Source organism: Myotis nattereri (assembly GCF_964212035.1).
Source record: "Myotis nattereri genome assembly, chromosome: 13".
Lineage (NCBI taxonomy): Eukaryota > Metazoa > Chordata > Mammalia > Chiroptera > Vespertilionidae > Myotis > Myotis nattereri.
This window is the reverse complement of record NC_138088.1, coordinates 31,323,594-31,344,261: the sequence shown is the minus strand read 5'-3', so window position 1 is coordinate 31,344,261 and position 20,668 is coordinate 31,323,594. Positions and strand designations below refer to the sequence as shown.

Genomic DNA, 20,668 nt, shown 5'->3' with positions numbered 1-20,668 from the left:
CCATTCAACCAATCAAAATTTAATATGCAAATGATATGCTAAGGCCGCTCAAACGCTCGTTATGATGTGCACTGACCACCAGGGGGCAGGCAGTAAACCGGTCAACCAGTCACTATGACGTGCACTGACCACCAGGGGGCAGATGCTATGATCCGGTAGGTTAGCTTGCTGCTGGGGTACAGCCGATCGGGACTGAGCGAGACAGGCTAGACACGCACTGGAGCCCTCCCGCGGTCCCACCCTGGCCCCAATTGTGCACCGGTGGGGTCCCTCGGCCTGGCCTGAGCCCTCTTGCAACCTGGGCTGAGGGAACACCCCCAACCCCCCCCCCCCCAAGTGCAGGAATTTCATCACCGGGCCTCTAGTTAAATATAAGTATAATCTCAACATAAGAATTTTCCAGCATTCACAGCTATCCAAAGATGAAGTAGCACATTTCACACAACCACACAACTGTAAGTTTGTAAAAAAGAGCTTAGTAAACTTTGTGACAAGGATATTAGAGAAATCAAGTATTAAATTATGTTGAGTAAATGATCTGTATGGTCTATATCATTCATTATATCATATGACTTTGGGAATCTAATTTTATGAGTAAGATTAACCTATTTTACTCTGCTTCCAATGAAAATCAAATTAAGAAAAATGGTTTAAATTAAGTTATGAGATTGCATATGGATATAGAGAAACTTCTCAATTGCCCAAGTTGTAATAACTCAAAATATGTGATTATTTATGTGAGGAAGGGGCTTAATTCATTGTAAAAATAAAATAATAAAGTCTCTTGGAGATAATTTTGAGAAGGCAGGGGTGTTTTAATAAAGAAATGCCATTAATCTTTAAGAAGTTTGTTTCAATGAAAGGAGAAGAGTAAAAATAAATGATGATTTGGGCATGTAAACTCTAAGACACTGAAATTACTGATATTTCTTTGTTTGTCAAAAAGAGAAACTTTACCAAATAAAACAGGAATGATGTATGAATTCAAATAAAAATATTTACAAGTTTGAAATTTTGGGTTGTGTGCATGCTTCTAAATAATAGGAATATTGTTAACAATTATATAAATAAATATACAATCTGAAGAGTCATAATTTTCAAAAGTTTTAAGAACTCAGTGTTTTCTTGTTCATCTAATAACAAATTGATGAAGCAGATGATGCCTTTTTTCTTTCTTTATTGTTGAAAGTATGACAGATGTCCCCTTTCTTTGTTTTTTCCCCATTGACATACCCCCCACACACATCCCTGGGCCTTCATCACTTTATTGTGTCCATATATGCATATAAGTTTCCCTGGTTAGCCTCCATTTAACCCAATTAAATAACTCAAGTAAAGACTGGTTTGAAGAGGTCATGAAATTAATAAAATGAGTCTGTTTCAACTATTACAACTGCTATAGGGACCAAAGAGAACCAAGTGCATACTTATCTGAGGAACTATTGTAAACTAGTGGCCCTGTGCATGAAATTCGTGCACATTAAATGAAATTAATTAGAGGAAATATTTTAATATTGCTATTTGCCCTTTCTCTGTAATAGAAGTGTCAAAGACGAAAGAAAATTAGTAAAATGTATATGAAAATCTCCCTCCTGTCAGAGTCTGGGGCACACCATGGGACCCAGAGTCAAGTCCCTGCCCACCCGCATGCACCTCGAAATCACGCAAGACCCAGACCTGGCCGGCCCCAACCCTGTCAAGCTCTGCAGGGCAGGGGGCGCAGCCTCAGGTCCCCCAGCCAGGCACCAGGTGGGGGTGCAGCCTCAGGTTCCCCAGCCCAGTGTTGGGTGGGGGCGGGAGGGGGCATAGCCTCAGGTCCCCCAGCCCGGTACCAGGTGGGGATGCAGTCTCAGGTCCCCTGTCAAGCTCTGCCTGGTTGGGAGCACGGCCTCTGGTCCCCCGGTCCGGCCTCAGGTCCTCTGGCGCGAGGGCATGATGACCATTTGCATATTAGCTCTTTATTACATAGGATTGGGCCATGATAAAAGTAAGTCAGTAAGGGCAAATTGCTTTCCCATTTGAGTGTCCTCCTACTCTGAAAAATTGCATAAAGCCAGCCCATCAGCAAACAACTCCAGTTCACAGGATTTGATGAAAAAGAATCAAATCTTTTCCCAACATGTATAAAATATTCCAATATTATAAACTACAAACAAGATAAATAATGTGAGAAATTTCTACTCTTGACAAGCCAAATTATTTCACTTAATATAGGGTTGTCTTTGAAAAATCCGTGAATAATTTTACAAACTTCATTTCTTCTTTTTTCAATAACCACTAGCAGAGAGTAAGGGGCTTTTTAAATATGAAAAGAAAACAAAGACATAACAATTAAGTATGTGAAGTGAGGGTTTGGTGTTCTGTAGTATTGCTACTTTTACATTGCTCGCTAACCCAATTATCTGTCACCAAAAAACTGAGCTGGCAAGCTCATACATTCTTTCTCCAGCAAATATTAAAGTATATTTGCCATGAGGTTTATTATTTGTTGGTTGCTACTGTTCTTTGATCATTTTAGAAAAGATAATGACAGGTCTATTGCTATATTCCAGCAACCAAGCAATTATCAGGAGCTCAACATTCACTGTTTTTCATTTTATAAAAAGAATAATGGATTTTGTTTTTATGTCTAGGTGAAACTGGTACATTGGGAAATGTTTTCCAAATAGTAAATGCCACCTCTCAGATCTTTTTGATGGTTTCCACGAAGCTACTTTATAGCTCTAAACTCTCATTTACACTCTGCTACTGTTTCCTCTTTTTTTCTTTTATGATGAAGACAATTAACAGCTCTGGGAAATGGAGAAAGTAATTAATTGTAATCAAATAACCAAACGTTAGCTTAAAGTCCAGAAAGGTTTAGTTTGGAATATGTAATATTAATACTTGACACATAAAAATCACTCTACATAATTTAAAACATACCAAAATGTCCATTTGAGATTTGCTCCCTATTCAAAGGAAAGAAGTATTAATTCTCTTATTATTTTAAAAAAGATTGTATTCTCTTTCCCTAACATATTTTAAAAAGGAAAAAAAAAAGTTTCTTTACTATTACACCATTAGTTCTTGGGTCTGATGTTGTGTATTCTTAATAAAAACCGACTCATTTTAGAATGACTGCAGCAACTAAAATCTATAACGTGTCTAAAATTACACACTTAATGCCAGTTCTCCACCAACATCACTTTCTCTTTCCCTCAGTAATAGAGGTAGAATTGGACAGAGCGGCCTCGCAAGGAACAGCACTCCTCTGCTGTTTCATAAAGTGCCCGAATTTTCGGGATAAAAAGTGAGGTGGTGTACAATTTGCAACTCCCACCTCACTTGATTCAGAAAATCTCTGGCTGTGGACTTCTGCCTCTTTCCCTCCTTGTGGACTGAAATGACAATGGTCAGAGGCATTCTGAAACATGCTCAAGGTGGCAGAGCCTAGATTTGCCTGGGTGCCTGACGGATCGCAGGGAAGACTATCACCAACCTGAAACTCATTTAAGGCTGTCATGTGAGCCAAAAGTTTGTTTTGTTCTCTAAACCATTAAAATGGAGAATCTATTTTTACAGCAGCCTAACCTTCCCTCACCATTTTATGCAGAGGTTTAAAGATTTAATGACTGGCTAATCCAAAAATAAGATAATTGGGTCAAGGGAGGAGGGCAGGTTAAGAATTCAGTTCAAAGTTCTAAAATAAGTGAATATTGTATCTTTAGAGCCTGTCTTTAACACCGACTCATTTGGTGAAAACTAGTTTTTACCGGAGCATTGAAAAAGTCAATATTGAAATGCAGACATTCCTGAGATGCAAAACCAAACCCCATCTCACAATGCTATGCAAGGTGGATTACTGCTTTCCCTGCTTAACCCAGGAGCACCCTCCCCCACAAACCCTACAAAGGACAGACACCTTGCATTAAAATTTTGTGTCTTGCCAAATTTGATCACATAAAGCAGAAGTTTTTCCACCAGAAGCAATTCTAGAGGGGAGGTAAAATTTTACCTCTATCTTCAGGATTTTTTGGCTAGACCTAAGTATTAAACTGACATAAGACCAATTAACAGGAGAAAGCACATATATTTATGTGAATTTTATATGACATGGGAGTCCCCATAATGAAATGAAAACCCAAAGAAAGGACAGAACCTACATGCTTTTACATTAAGGCGAACAAAGAGAGGCTATTGTGGCAAAGGAAACTCTGCAGAGAGGCTAAAGGGAGATAAGAGTGATTTGGACAAGGCCTGTTTATATAGAACTAGGGGCCTGGTGCACAAAATTCGTGCACTGGGTGTGTGTGTGGGGGGGAGAGTGTCCCTCAGCCCAGCCTGCCCCCTCTCACATACTGGGAGCCCTCAGGCGTTGACCCCCATCACCCTCCGATTGCCTGATCGGCCCCTTGCCCAGGCCTGACGCCTCCACCAGAGGTGTCAGGCTTGGACAGGGGACCCCCATCTCCCCCCGATCACTGGCTCTGGCCCCCGCCCAGGCCTGAGGCCTCTGGCCCAGGAATCATGCCTGGGCAGGGGACCCCCATCTCCCTCTGATCGCTTGCTCCACCCCCCGCCCAAGCCTGACACCTCTGACCCAGGCTTCAGGCCTGGGCAAGGGGACGATCATATCCCCCCAATCCCCGGCTCCGCCCCCCGCCCAGGCCTGATGCCTCAGCCAGAGGAGTTGACCCTCATCACCCTCCGATCACCAATCACCGGATCGGCCCCTTGACCAGGCCTGAGGCCTCCGGCAGAGGTGTCAGGCCTGGGCACGGGACCCCCAGCTCCCCGCGGTTGCAGGCTCCGCCCCTGCCCAGGCCTAACGCCTCTGGCCTAGGCGTCCGGCCCAGGCAGCGGGGACCTGCAGTAGCAGCGGGGGGCGCCGCAATCGTGGGCTTCGCTTTAGGCCCAGGCAAGGGACCCCTAGCTCCCGGGACTGCCAGCTTCAACCGTGTCCAGCTCCCATCACTGGCTCCACCCCTACTTCCTGCTATCACTGGCCAGGGCAGCAAAGGCGCCTGATTCTCCGATCATGGCCCTGGGGCCGCCTTTGCCCTGCCCCCCAGCTCTTAGCTCCCCCCTGGGTTTCCGATCACTGTCAGTGGCAGGGGGCTTCTTCCTGCTTTCCCTTTCACCTCCCTCCATTGTGCCTACATATGCAAATTAGCTGCCATCTTGTTGGCAGTTAACTGCCAATCTTAGTTGGCAGTTAATTTGCATATAGCCCTGATTAGCCAATGAAAAGGGTATCGCCGTACGCCAATTACCATTTTTCTCTTTTATTAGTATAGATTCTCTTGACTTCGACTCCCCATTAGATAATGCTTTTTTTTCTCCTGGTATAGGAAGGGCATCTTTCACATGGGAGTTGTAAATCTTCTGTTTTCAAAGTGAAAGAAGGAGATTAGAATGCCCTGCTTGCATCTGTGATTTTTTAAGTGCTTTTAGCTCAAAATAATCCTTATGCCAAAATGGCACAATTAGGGGTGGCACAGTCTGCCATCCATCAATTCCTACACAAGGGATCATCCTGATAATCAGGTATTAATAACACTGGCATCTCTGGAAGTTATGTGCATCCAGCTCAAGCACTAAATGGATTTGAAAGCAATCAGAGAGGGAAGGATACATATGGAATTTCCAGCAACCGTTCTATATTTTTTCCCATTTAAAAAGGAGACTGTGTTGGCCATCACAGCAGTCTGAAATGGTGTATATATTTTGCCAAAGCTAGTAGTTGAACAGATAAAAAGAAAATATAAAACGAGAATAACAATATTCTACCATGAATACTGTTTTAAAATGACAAACTGGCAATTACTGCAATATAAATGAGAAAAGTTTCTAAAAAGATATCAATGATTCAATTAGTTGTTTCATACAAATAAAATATTGACCAACTATCCTAGCTGACCAGCTAACATGATAGGTTAGCCCTCGTGTTTCTTGCTTAACATAACTCATTGAGGGCATCCCTACTTGGGTAGCTCTCCTCCAAGCTGTGATTCAGAGGCCTAACTCCTTTTACATCATAGTCCCACTATTGCCAACATATGTCTCCCAAGGTTTCCTGGGGATTTTTCCATTTCATCCATCCAACAGGGGAAAAGGTTAAATCAGGCCAAGAAATTGTAAGTCCTTAATGTTCCTCATTTTATTGGTCAAGACTCAAGGTCACCTGGCTCCACATAGCCAGTGAAGCTAGGAAATACGGTCTAGCTGTATGCCTAGGAGGAATAAGAAAAGATTCGGAGGCATCCAGTAACTCTCTGCACTGTACTTCTCCAAAAATCTTTAAAAACACCATAATTAGTAAATGATAAAGACATGATTGACAAAAAAAAAAAAATCATCAACCTTATGTTTCTTAATAGTTCATTCCATGTTTTAGATAAAATTAGGCCTACATAAACATTTAAATTCAATTCTTTGCATTTATTCAAAAAGTAGTATACTTTGCCAATATGTATTTATTTTTATATTTTTTCATAGACTTTTCGATATATATGTATTTATTGATTTCAGAAAGGAAGGGAGAAGGAAAGAGATAGAAACATCAATGATGCAAGAAAATGATTGATTGGCTGCCTCCTGCATGCTTCCTACTGGGGATCAAACCCATTACCTGGCATGTGACCTTGATCGGAATTGAAACCGGGACCCTTCAGTCTGCAGGCTGATGGTCTACCTGCTGAGCCAAACTGTCTAGGGCTGCCGATATTTAATATGATGTTTTATTATCCCAATTTCTGGGTGTCTGATAGAAAACAAAACACGTACTCAAGGACTACTGAATCATGTACAGCAATTATATTGATACGTTTGCAGGATTCCCTTCATAAACTGCAGGATGCACTAAGACTGCCAAATTACTTCTATGTATCAGAAAGACAAATGAACCAGGACAGCCAGGGCACTATCTGTAATTATTAGATATGTTCTTCTGGAAGGTAAAAAATTCTTCCACATGTGATCATGTGACTCCTCTTAATTTTAGCACCGATAATTGGCCAGCTGCTTCTTCTATAAGTTAGCAACTTTATTAATAGAATCTATTTGCAAAGAAGGTAACGAATGGTAAATTATTCATTGAAAAATTCTTTTTAAATGGTGGAGTTAAATGAAGACGATTTGAAAAAGAAAGCTAAGTGAGCAATGCCCTAATGAGATCTATTACTTTGGCCATAATACCACAATGTTTTAGCTAGAGAAGTTAAGGAGCAAGGCATACTTCTATTAATAAGGACATGAGCTCCAAATGAAAGCCTGGCGATAGTGGACACCATATTTTGATTTTATTTAAAGGGAAACTGTTACGCACTACACCACTTTTCTCTTCTCTTGGGGCTTCCAAGGAATGAATAGATTTGGGGTGAGAAGTTTTTCAGAGCCAAGAGAAACTTTTATTGGCCTGAAACTGGTAGGGGTTTCGAACCCACCTTAAACAGTAAGAACATTTTTTGTGTGTGTGTGTGTGTGAGCATCTACTACATAATTTAGTGAGAAATAAGAGTTTACATGCATTTTGGTTCTTGAGAAGAACAAAGTATACACATTCAAGTAAATTCTCCAAGAGCAGACAACTGTATGTTCCACATCAAAAAATTGGAGGTTACCATGTCAGCACAAAAGGAAGGGATTTAGTAATGACAGACACAATGGAGAAAATGACCTTAAACATAGATTGATAAAAAATTAATATTACTTTAAATATGCTTTACATCTCAATGGTTTACATATGTGTTATGTACAATTTTTCTGGTAATTCTATAATTTAATTTAGTACTTGAATATTGCACGGACAGCGTTACACTAAAGGAGAAAACTCCTTGGTTGAGTGTGGTAAATATTCCCGGATGGATCACTTACCTCCTCCTTCAGTATCGTAGCCCCTGAACTAGCTTAATATTTTTAAGTAGTTCTTAGAAATTATCAGAGCAATAAAGTCTAAATTCTAGAATATGATAAAGTGTTCTCTTATATGATATTTTCTTCTAATTGGTCTCTAGATAGCATAACTTACTAAAATATTCTGGAATTCAATACATCTCCCATATTCCTCATTTATAATTTTGTATATGCTGAGTCTTTGGAGTGCAACATCTTTCCACATTTTTATTCAGTAATTTATCTCTACTTTCCTTCAAGATACAGCTCAACACTATGTTGATCATGTTCACTCACAGTTACCAGTAAGTGTGTCTCCAACATGCTTCCTTAGTATTGTGAGCTTCTATTATTGTATTTTCATACTGTATTGTATTTTTCATTGAGTTCTTTATTTCCACACATGGTTGAAAACCTCTGGGATGTAATGACTGGCTGCCTTCCAATGCTATGGCCAGAATAAGTAAGTAGTAAATATGCAGTATACAGTGGGTCTCCTGCAAATGTCTGCGAGAAAACTATCTCCTGTGGGCTCTAACATACTAAAAAAAGTAGGTTAATGTTTTAACTTGGAGATAAAAATAAAACAATGGAGAAGGGGCGACTGGGAGGTAATTCGATTTAGATCAGGCCCTGAGAATGAGGACTTTATTTTGGGATTAGTGTCCTGACAAGACGAGACAGCAGAGCACTTCCCCCGCTAGTGAGCCCGAGTGAGAAGGCAGCCATCCATAAGCCAGGGAGAGAGTCCTCACCAGAATCTGACCATGCTGGCACCCTGAGCTCCGACTTCCAGTCTCCAGAACTGTGAGAAAATACATGTCTACTGTTTAAAACACCCAGTTCCTAATATTTTATCATGGCAGCCTGACCTAACATAGTGTACACACTAACTCTATAGGTATCAATATGTAACAAACATTATACACACACACACACACACACACACACACACACACACACACACACACAATACTCTCTCTGTGTGTCTCTTTCTCTCTTTCACTGATTTTTTTGGGAAATATCATTTCTGAAACATGCCCAAATAGGATAATATAGTGTGTCTGTCAATAGTAAGAAACTAAAATGGTTGCTTCTTACCATTGAGACCATTAGTTACATTTTAAACCCCCAAACACAATGCTGTATTTTTCAAAGCTTTCTTTAGTTACTTGTAAAGGATCCACTCTTCATCAAAGCATTAGTAAAACTAATATTATTTCAGTAAAGTTTTATTTTATCTATATTAACTTTTAAAATAAATATATTGTTACGCTAATTTAGAGAAGCTTAGACTAGAATTGGGAGATCACTTCATTGATAACTTCATATATCACATCAATGTTTAGAAGCCAAAACAAAGCTAAGCCCTTTATTAATTACAAAACCCAATAGGAATCAATACCTGTATTCCTCTTGTGTGAAACGTGGGATTTCTCCGGGATGTAAGACAAGGATTTTCACCACGGCACTGCTGGACATCACAGGCTCACCATCATCAAACGCAATAACCACCAACTTAAAAAGTAATAAAAATTCACGTTAAAATTATTTACAACAAAACACTTTCTCATTTTTCCATATGTGCTTTTAATCACTGGACTGCCTGATTCTAGGAGGTGGAACACTGAACATCAGATAGTAGGCAATGTACTAATGTATGCTACATGTATTATTTAATCTGCACAAAACCCTGCCAGGTAAATGTTATTACTTTAGTTTGTGAGATGATATAACTCAAATAAATTGAGTTAGTAACTCTATGATAAATAAAACTACCAGTAAAACAGTTATGTTATATCTCCCAATGATAAACTCCCATAATTTCACTAGTGCCTACAGTGAAAACATGTTTTTCTAGGCACGAACACATTTAAAATGTGTTAAATTCAGTCACATCAATAGCAAAAAGCTAATTAGCTTGCATATATAAGGAAATTAATTTTTCCAAAGTGAATTAATTGTCAGCAAGATTATAGGCCAGAAATACTTACTCTGGAGGATAAAATTGGAAATGTTTAGACTTTAACACACTTTGAAATACACTCACTTAAAAACAATTACAACATATAAAACCAAGTATACAGCAGGAAGTGTTCAAATAATGCAAACTAAAAAAGCTTTAGTCTTAAGTGTAATAGCTGTATAAAAATTATTATTAAAATAACTTTTAAGATTTATCATTTTCTTTGATAACCTACTTTATATCTAGAAGAATTTTAGTGTTTATGATAAGAAATGATAAATATATTCAAAATTATGTGTTTCTCCAGAATATAATTTTGAAAGCTACAGATTACTAATCTAAATTTATTCAAACTAGATCATGAAACCATAACCAAAGATCATCTGAGAGCCATATTTACCTTTAGATTTCAATCTTACAAAGAAAATAATTATTCGAAATACTGATAAAATTATGTGAGACATAGTATTTATTGATAGTTGCAATGTTAACTGATGAGTATTTGATTGAAAAAAATGGAGACTATTATGAAAACAATCAAAATGTGTTGGAAGCCTTTACTTATCTTAGGGTTTAGATTAGTTTTATTTTGAATTATATCAGGTAATACTGGGGTGGGCATTATGTTTTCTGTGCTTAAGGGTTGTAAATCTTTTAAGTCAAGCAAACAACTCAGGCACAGAGCTGTTTGGTTTCACACAGAAACATATGCTTTATTACACCACTAAACTTTTTGTAGAGCCAAAGGCTTTATTCACAGTGAAAATTTTATTCTAAGTAACTATAGAAAATGGACACATTCAACAAAATAGATTACTTATGAGAACAGTGAGGGATAATATTATTTCACATTTTCTGGAAGTGTAACAAATCATGAGCACATAAACTTGATCCAGCAATTCTGCCTGCAGTTATTTAACGGAAAAAAAAAGGCAAGTGGCAAATGATAATTGCAAAAGGAGTTTCATGAAAGCAAAGATAACAAAAAATTAGAAACAGCATAGTTATCCAACAAAGTATAAACAAACAAACAAAAAGGATAGTGTATTCATACAATAGAATATCATGCTACCATGAAAATAATAGCTTTAATAGTATTCATTGGTATGTATAAGTTAAAAAAGCAGTATGAATAATATTACCATGTTACTTAAAACATGTATTTGTACTTAAATAGAAATATATCATAAGGATAGAGAGTAAAATGGTAAATTCTAGTTATCTCCGAGGTGTGAAATATCAAGTGATTTTTTCTTTTTATCGAACTGTATTATCAAAGTGTCAATGCAGTTAAAATGTATTGTTAGTAATTTTAAAATATTAAAAAGAAGAAAAAGAGAAAAAAGTATGGTCACCTGTTAACCAAACTTTCAATAAAAATTAAGCATCTAATAGACAAGTAAGGAAAACTAACCTTAAAAATGGTCGTAGGTTCTTCATTAAGATTGACTCGAGTTATTACTGTTCCAGAATCTTCTTCTACATCAAAAATACTGGCAGGATAAGGAGACTGGACACCATCTACTCTATATCTCACACGACTTGCAGGTAATCCCTACAATAAAATTATATAATATATATATTATAATAATATATATAATATATTATATTATTATAATATATAATATATATAATATATTATATTATATGTTATTAATTTACAGTCACACAACAAACACAAAGTGTAGTGATAAAGTTAAAATGATTTTTAAAAAGCATGGCTTTTAAAAGTGAAAAATCATATTTCAATTTTCCATAATTCCAGGTGCAGATGTAGCATAATCTTCATTTCATTCCAATAACTCAATCTAAATTAGTGAAGAGTTTTTACTACATGTCATTCAAAATTATGCAAAATAATAAATTAATGGTTGACTTTACTATCCTCTCTTCCATTTGTCTTTAATTTTATGAATCTAAACTTACTCCCTAAACACCATATCTGCTAATATTCCTTCAAAAAGATTTGAGTACAGTAGTAGAAAAATGAAGCCATCTATCATAAGGAAAATTCTCCTCCGCCCCTTTTTTCCTGGATTGGGTGAATGTAAAACATTATCTCTTCCCTACTTCTCAGCTTCAGTGCTTATATTCCATGTTAATTCCTATTATAGTTAATACATTCTGCTATGAAGCTCTCCTTTAAAATAATTATGGAATCCTCTGAATTTTTCTAATAAATAAATCCTCATATGATCTACAGTAATAGGTTATTGATGATGTGTTCTGCATGATGTAATAAATCTGAGTTATACATCATTGAATAAAACAGATATTTTTAGTAAAATTTTTAGTAATTGCAAAAATCATAGATACATAGATAATTTTCTATACAGTATAGAGGATCTCTAAGAACCTACTTAACTCATAATGTGGTTAAATTGTTGACAAGTTTTAAATTTTAAACCCATCAATATCTGGTCATAGATATTCATCCATAGCTATTCACATTCATCTCTCAAGATGATAGGCAATGGTGAGAAATACATATTTATGTACTATGGGCCTCATATTTGGTCAAGTGGGGAGGACAAAAGGTGCACAGAAAAACACAATGATCTCATATTTCTGATAAAGCTATCAGAAGCATGGATGTACCAAATGAAGGTGCTAGAACTAGAGCACAGATTTTCAGAGTTATAGTCAAGTGGATTTCATACCTCTCTACGTAGACACTTAAATAAGAAAATGTAATATGCCTAAAAATAGTTTGATTTGTAGATATTACAGTGGTTGTGTTATAGGTGGAATCTGATCTGTTATCTTATTTGAGTATTAGAGTGACAAATTAAAACAATTTATGTGTCAAGATTTGGGACATTTTATTTATTTTTTTTTATTTTTATTTTTTTAAATATATTTTATTGATTTTTTACAGAGAGGAAGGGAGAGAGATAGAGAGTTAGAAACATCGATGAGAGAGAAACATCGATCAGCTGCCTCCTGCACATCTCCTACTGGGGATATGCCCGCAACCCAGGTACATGCCCTTGACCGGAATCGAACGATTTGGGACATTTTAAACTCAAAGGGATAAAGGTAGGTATGTATCATTATTAAGTGGAATAAGTTGAAAATGTCTTTTAAAACAAAATATCCTGTAAAAATTTAATTAAAATTTGTACATACAGGGATTTGCAAAAATAGGTTTACTGTTTTGAAATAGGTTTCAGTATGTGAAACACGGAGTTTATTCCTGTATTATTATTTATTAATTGCTCTATTATTTTCTATAGAAACAACTGTAAACATACTTTTGCCCACCCCTGTACTTATTTGGGGATATTGTAAAGACCCTATTAGCATGGTAGTTTTATGAAAACTTGATTTTCTAATTAGACAATGTCATGGATGACACCAGAGTTACTTCCTGAGTCCAGGCATTGGTATCCTAAAGTTCACAAATGATGAGGATACAAGCACTGTCCCAGACCAGAGGCAAAGTGAGGCATTTTTGCCATGAAAGCAAGACTGAGGAGGAAATAGTAACCAAAATCTATGTGCCTGCATTCACTAAGTGTTTTCATTTTTCCTTAAATACAAGCGCCAGTCCACTGAAATGATCTTATTATTCTTATATGGAAATGAGGTTCAAAGAAGTTAAGTAACTTCTTTATGTAACTTAAGTCTTAAAGGATTATGTATACAATATAATTTTTCCTAGTTAAACACAAACACCAACACTAGTAACATTAGTCAATAACTTAATGGGACTCTGCGGATGTTTGCCAACCCTAATAGCCCCAAAGAATGACATGATTTATGACATCTATTAAATGAATTAATTAATTTGTTTGTTTATGTATTAGGCTTCTTTCCAAATACAATTTGGAATAGTATGTGACTTATTTAAATATTGTGTGGTTTCCAAAATGTGAAAGGCATGATTTCAACACTGTGATGTCTTTTTATCTACTAAATTTGACATATGTAAAACTCAATAAATATTAATATGAGACAAAACTACTGGAATAGGAATTTATTTAATACATATGTAGTAATTTGGTGATATACTGAGATGATACTCTGAGTCTGGCAGTCTTTCTAGATAATGGGAATATGACAGACCAAAAAACAATCCTGTCACAATTCTGCTTATGTTAGGTTTTTTTTAAAACTAAAAGTAACATATTTCTATACAATAACAAGGCATATGTAACTAATGTAGCTGAATAAATGTCAATTTATATAAAGAAAATGTAACCTTGAGATTTCAACTATTTTCTTTATTACTTAGTACATTTTTACTTCTAATTTCCATTCTTATAGTTAGTGTCAAACAGTATGTTTTGACTTAATGATGGTGAGAATGTAGTTAATTACTACAGAAGGTAATTGCAGATCTGTATGAAAGATGTTCTAAACCTGCAAACATAAGGAATTTCAATGAGACTATAATGGACAAAATAATAAATGCTTACTATCAGGGGATATCTGGATTTAGTCATTTTTCTTAAATACATAATTACCAAGAAATTGCTTAGACCCATGTAATTTTCTTCATAATAATGGCAATCACATTTTGTCAGGAAATACTAACCCTATTATTATCATTACACACAAACATTAGGTAATTTGTTTTCAAGCACACAAAGAATTTTCCTCTGACATGGTTTCCAAAATTGTTTTTCCTCAATGTCTTTGAAATCAGCTAATCTGATGTATTCTGTAACAGTGCAATTCACAAAATTTCTCAAATATGATTTAGCATCAGGGAGTACTATAAAGTGGTTTGATTTGTGGTTGTTGTTGTTCACTTATAATGACATTCATTTAAAAAATTTTAGTGCATTTAACTAGATGTTAAGGTCTACTTAAAAGAGAGTAGAAAAAACTGCAGTCAAACTCTCCATGTAACCACTGAGAGGATCATGTGCTTTTCTTTCTTCCTCCCCCCAACACTGCTTTTAAATTCTACATGTTGTTTGTTTTTTTTTAAATATACCTTATTGGTTTTCTACAGAGAGGAAGGGAGAGGGATAGAGAGTTAGAAATGTCTATGAGAGAGAAACTTCGATCAGTGGCCTCTTGCACACCCGCTACTGGAGATGTGCCCCCAACCAAGGCACATGCCCTTGACCGGAATCGAACCTGGGACCCTTGAGTCCGCAGGCTGATGCTCTATCCACCGGTTAGGGCCCAACCCTGCTTTTAAACACCTGAAGTGACCACTATGCTTTGACAACACAGTGAGTTGAAGCTCTTAAAGGCAAGGTCCTTATGCCATGTATTATTAACTTAACATAATGTCTGCATATAGTTCAGTTTCTACAGGTATTGTATTCACATAGCTACTAAAGATTTTAAGAAATATTTGCTTCAAGATTATTTACCACTAACTCTTTTGGGAAATGTTTTTCAAAGGCAAACATAAGTCAATCCTCTAGAGACATCAAATCATATATTTCTTTTAACATTTCTTCATTTGGATACATTTTTTAAATGTATAAGGTAACCATGGGGGCATATTTAACTTCCTTTAAATTATGTTTTACTAAAATCTCTGTACCTGTGGTCCAAACAAAATAAAACTTCCTTCACAAAGACCAACTTCCAAAGCCAAGGGAACTTAAAAATAAAGATGAACTTGAACTAGAGCTAGTAATTAGCAACCCTATCCTTTCTGTCTTAAAATCCACCCATTTTTCTTCGGATGAAACAAAACATCTTGACACTGTCTTTGTGGTCACCAGGCTGAATACAATCTGACTCAGGTGTGTCTCTCTACCTCCTCACAAAATTGCCTCCTTTGTTTTTTAAAACTTATTTTTTCCCTCCTACTTTTGAGCCTGATTCTTCTGTCCAGAACCATCCTTGAGTCACTACACAAAATCAGACTCCTCGTGCCTGGTTTTACAGCACCCTAAACATTTATTCCTTAAAGGTTTCAAAGTTGTCATTTTTATTTACTTGATTGATTTGTGATTAATTTCTATGTCTTTATGTTTGAAATTCTAAGGTTAGAAAATGTGAAAATTTTAATCCTTAACACTTAATGTAGTGCCTTAAATACTGAGGGATTTTTATTTTGTTTGGACCACAGAGATTTAAGTAAAATATAACCAATAATTTATGGAACATTTTCATCAATGGATCTGCCAGGCATATTTATTTCTCATTTCTTTATGTCAATTTATCCTCACATCTTGTTCCTACTTAATATAACCTCCTCCTTTTTTTCAAAAAGGGCAACCATTTTAATGCACTTAAAGAGTAGCTTTTAACTACACTGTTGTGGTGCACTGCATGATTGTTCAGCAAATATTCCTTTTTTTTTTTTTTTTTTAGCTCTACTTCTTGCCCCACTGATTTTGGGCTTGGCCCTGTGACTGGCTTTGGTGGATGGCAGCTGAGGGACTGTGACACACAACCAAAAGTCTTACATGTGATCATGCACCTAAGCAAGTTCTTTTGTGATCCCGTCCTTCACTATGTGAACAGCAGTTGGCTCAGTAAAGGATTCCAGAGGAAAGAAGCATGTGAACTGGACATGAACTCAACCTTCAGCCTTAATCCAAGACCAGCCAACTCAGCTGCCTCATAAAATATAATTTTTTTAAATAATGAACTAGTGATATTTTGGTATTGTTTACTCTGCAGCATTTGGGTAAGTAAATCTAACTGGTACTACTGTGTGCATTTTTGCTTTTTTCTAACTTTATGTAATGGTATTCTTTTTCTTCCTATTCTGTTATTACATTGCAATCTTGTTGCTATATGTTCATAACATCTTGCCGTACTAGAAATGCATAGGTTACTTCACTGTTAATAAAGATCACAGCTACGTGGGAATCCATTTGATGTCAGAGTCCATAACATAACTGTTAATGCTCCTGTCACCTCCTGAAATTTTCTTGAATGCTTTGAAATCTGGATCCCAAAGAAATATTTTCACCCCCATGTTCATGGAAGCATTATTCACAACAGCCAAATTGAGGACATAACCTAAATATCTATAAGTGGAGGAGTGAATAAAGAATATGTGGTATAGCCTGGTGAGTGTGGCTCAGTGGTTGAGCAAAAAACCATGAACCAGGAGGTCACAGTTCGATTCCTGGTCAGCGCACACGCCCAGGTTGCCGGCTCGGTCCCCAGTGGCAGGAGACAGCCCATCAGTGATTCTCATCATTGATGTTTCTATCTCTCTCTCTCTGAAATCAATAAAAAGATATTTTTTTAAAAGAAGGAAAAAAGAAAGAACTTGCAAGGTGTATATTGTAAAAAATTTAAGACATATTTGAGTAAACCAAGAGATGCAACAAAGCAAATTTTTTTTTTTCACTCCAGCTACAAACTCTTGATTCACTTCTGATTGTGCTTTTATTCTGCCTGCGGTATTCAACTCCAGGCCCAATCACTGTTAATTCTTATATTTCAATGGCTTTTAAGTATTTATATTTTCCCCATTTTCATTATCAATCTTTTCGTTCTCATGCTGAAATGAAAGCAATAGCTGCTAACTCACCTCCTGGTTTCATTTATCTCATTCAATGATAAAAATGTATCACAGGAAATTAATTATTCTAATATACAGCTTTAATTTTGCCTCTGCCCTGTTTGCAAGTCATTAGTAAGCTTCTTCTTCCTATATAATAAAATGTATTCCATAAAACATACCTTCCATATTTCCTGTCCCCAGATGAGTGGCTAAAAACAGCCTTAATGCATTATTTTAATAGCTAACATTCATTGAATCAGTTCCCATCACAGCACACAAATTCAGGAACAACTGATGAACGTTTTGACTGAAATTTTTGGATAGTTTTTCTTTTCTTTCTTTTTTTTTTAAAAATATATTTTATTGATTTTTTACAGAGAGGGATAGAGAGTTAGAAACATCAATGAGAGAGAAACATCGATCAGCTGCCTCCTGCACATCTCCCACTGGGGATATGCCCGCAACCCAGGTACATGCCCTTGACCAGAATCGAACCTGGGACCTTTCAGTCCGCAGGCTGATGCTCTATCCACTGAGCCAAACCGGTTTCGGCTGGATAGTTTTTCTATGCTGATTTCTTCTACCCTCATTTAAACTAATCCCCTACATTTTTAAAAATTGAATTCTGACCCAGAGCAGCTCAGACCATACCAGGGCACCTTCATTCCTTGGCACCTTTCATACACACTCTCATGGCTTCATCTCTGTTTCTCTCTAGCCATAGTCTTATTTGTGAAGTCCACACTAAATGTTTTCTGATCGGTTTATTCATTCAGTAAGTACTACAAAGTATTTATATTGTGGCTGTGGTCTACCACCTAAGAATAGCTATCATTTAAGGAAATGGGATATCAATGAGACCAAGAGTTATCATGCCCTGGCTCTGAGGGTGTTAAGGCCAAGAACCCAACTCCTGAGACGCCAAAGCTACTCTTTCTTTTTCTTTTTTTAAAAATTGATTTCAGAGAGGAAAGGAGAGGGAGAGAGAGACAGAAACATCAATGAGAGAAAATCATTGATTGGCTGCCTCCTGCATGCATCCTACAATGGAGATTGAGACTTTAACCCAGCATGTGCCCTGACCAAGAATTGAACCATGACCTCCTGGTTTACAGGTCGATGTTCAACCACTGAAGCATACTGGCCAGGCCAAGCTACCCTTTCAAAGGCTCTGTTCCCATTTTCTCTGGCAAGAAATTCAAAACAAAGGAAATTATTTAAGCCATAAGCCATCATTTTAGCTGATAAGCCTGGCAGTTTCCTAATCAGCAGAGCAACATTTACATCATTAACATTATAATTATTCTTGAAAGAAATCTATATGCTATAAAAAAGGAAAGAAAATAACACAGATTCTTAGACTACTTCCCAATGCCTTTTCTTGACATTAACCATGTATTAACTTTCTCATAAAGCCCTCCCTTTTGTACTCATTTACACTTTCAGAGCTAATTATAACTCATTGTCATTGTAAAGATCAAGTCCCAACTGTTTCATGATGTGCTTTCAAATGAAGTATTTAAGACCAAAGGGACTAAAGCTGGGGTTATAGCTTCTCAATTTGCACAAGCTGACATGCATTATGAAAATAGTTCTTGATTATTTCCTTAACACCTTTGATGTGAGGGAAACAAACAAACAAACAAAAAACCCACTGTGCTGAGTACACCCCCCCACACACACACACATGCTCCTGGGTCAGCAATTTGGTTTGTAGACAATGATGTTTAAAACCAAAGTTTTCGCAACATTGCTAGCTATGACCTAAATCAATACAGCATAACAACACAAGTCAGTATGTGGCAAGTGATGAAAAATAGAACTGTGGAGATGTCATTCGGAAATGATAAAGGACCGCTTATATTATCTGGAGATAAAAATACAATCTTATAACACTCCTGGCTCTGTAGAGTTTTAACTATTGCACAAAAAGCAAGCAGTAAATCATGGATAAAGACACTTTGTTGTTGCTTTCATTATACTGTTATGCCCTCTACTAACAGACTGCATCAGAATAACTACTTAAAGGTTAAGCATTTTGAGCACCATAATTATCTGCCATTACTTGGTGATGACATGACATTTTAATAAAACACAAGGTATGAGTCATAAAAGAAAAACCTGACCATCTTTTTAACTCTCTAGAGATCAACAGCAGTGCCCTTGAGTGAGTGAGGAGAGTGTAAAAGCCACCTGTGAAAACACTTTAGCAATACTTCCTCAGGTAGCTTGTCTGAACTCTGAGGATTAGTATAGCTCTCAAAATCTCCAAAGAGGGGGGAAAATGCCCCACACACTGCAATTATTTTCCTTTTAGAGAAAGCCTTGGAAAAAAAGTATAGTGAGAATACTTATTGATTTTTAAACCAATTACTATTGAGCGAGAACATAGAAGATCTTTTTTATGAAATACATTTAATTCATAAATCAATATAAGAAATGAAAAAAGGAGTCTTCAATGTCTAAATAATTCTTACACCAATACAGGCAAATAAGAGAGTTTGTTTAAATTGCTAATATTAAACATGTTTCAATTACTGCTTTACTTTAAACAAGAAACATGAATTCCTAAAATGCGTGAAGTAAAAAGAATGATATGAAAATGAAAAGGTAATACTTCTAGGTTCCTCAGATTTTCTTGGAGATGAGCAAAATGTAAATTTCATTCATTTATCCCAACTTTTCCTTCCCATGTGCTCACAGAGGACACTATTGTGTCAGGCATTTACTGGGCCCACAAAGAGAACTTTTGTCTCATGGGGAGTGAGAGGTAGCTTCAGAAAGAATAAGTATATGCAAATGGAAATTACACTTGCAGTTTTATGTTTTGTGAACATTTGGAGTGAGACGTCTCTGCTGAGCAGAAAGAAAAAGTTAGCAATTTTAAATATCCAAAATGATTAGTCATTCATTGTTCACATCGATGCTGTCACAAAATCAAGGCAGAAAATCAAAGTCCTAACAGCTTTAATTCAATGGGAAGGGAAAAAAAAAGTCCCTTGAAGATTTTTCTCCTCCCTCGAGAGCACTTTCGTTTTGCACAACATGCATTTTATAATTTTTAATTTATATTCAGCAACAATGCTCGCTCTGGCTCTAAGACCTTACCCGGTTTCTCCATCTGATACTTCAAAAGATTTTGTTGTTGCTATTTTCTACTTTAAAATGGACGGTCTCACTTCATTCAAAAGAAACGAGATGCCTTAAAAAAATGTAGCCAACCTCTAGAAATGAAATTATTATTGCAGAGTTCTAACAATACCTGCTATAGAAGGGTGCGGAAACTGTGCTAAGCATATGCACCACCTCCCTTAATTCTACAGCCCTCAAATAGCCAAACTGAGGCTTACACACTATGACATTTTCTCAGGGTCACAAATAACTAAATT

General features: G+C 36.5%; 1 protein-coding gene across 1 annotated transcript in view; it reads right to left on the bottom strand.

The window, feature by feature from the left end:
* PCDH15 (protocadherin related 15) overlaps window positions 1–20,668 on the bottom strand; it is a 1,196,276-nt gene that overhangs the window by 126,163 nt on the left and 1,049,445 nt on the right. The window contains exons 26-27 of the mRNA XM_081104785.1: window positions 11,256–11,396; window positions 9,281–9,393 (exon numbers count right to left, since the gene is read on the bottom strand). Of these exons, the coding sequence (XP_080960911.1) occupies window positions 9,281–9,393; window positions 11,256–11,396 (254 nt within the window). The remainder of the gene's footprint in view (window positions 1–9,280; window positions 9,394–11,255; window positions 11,397–20,668) is intronic.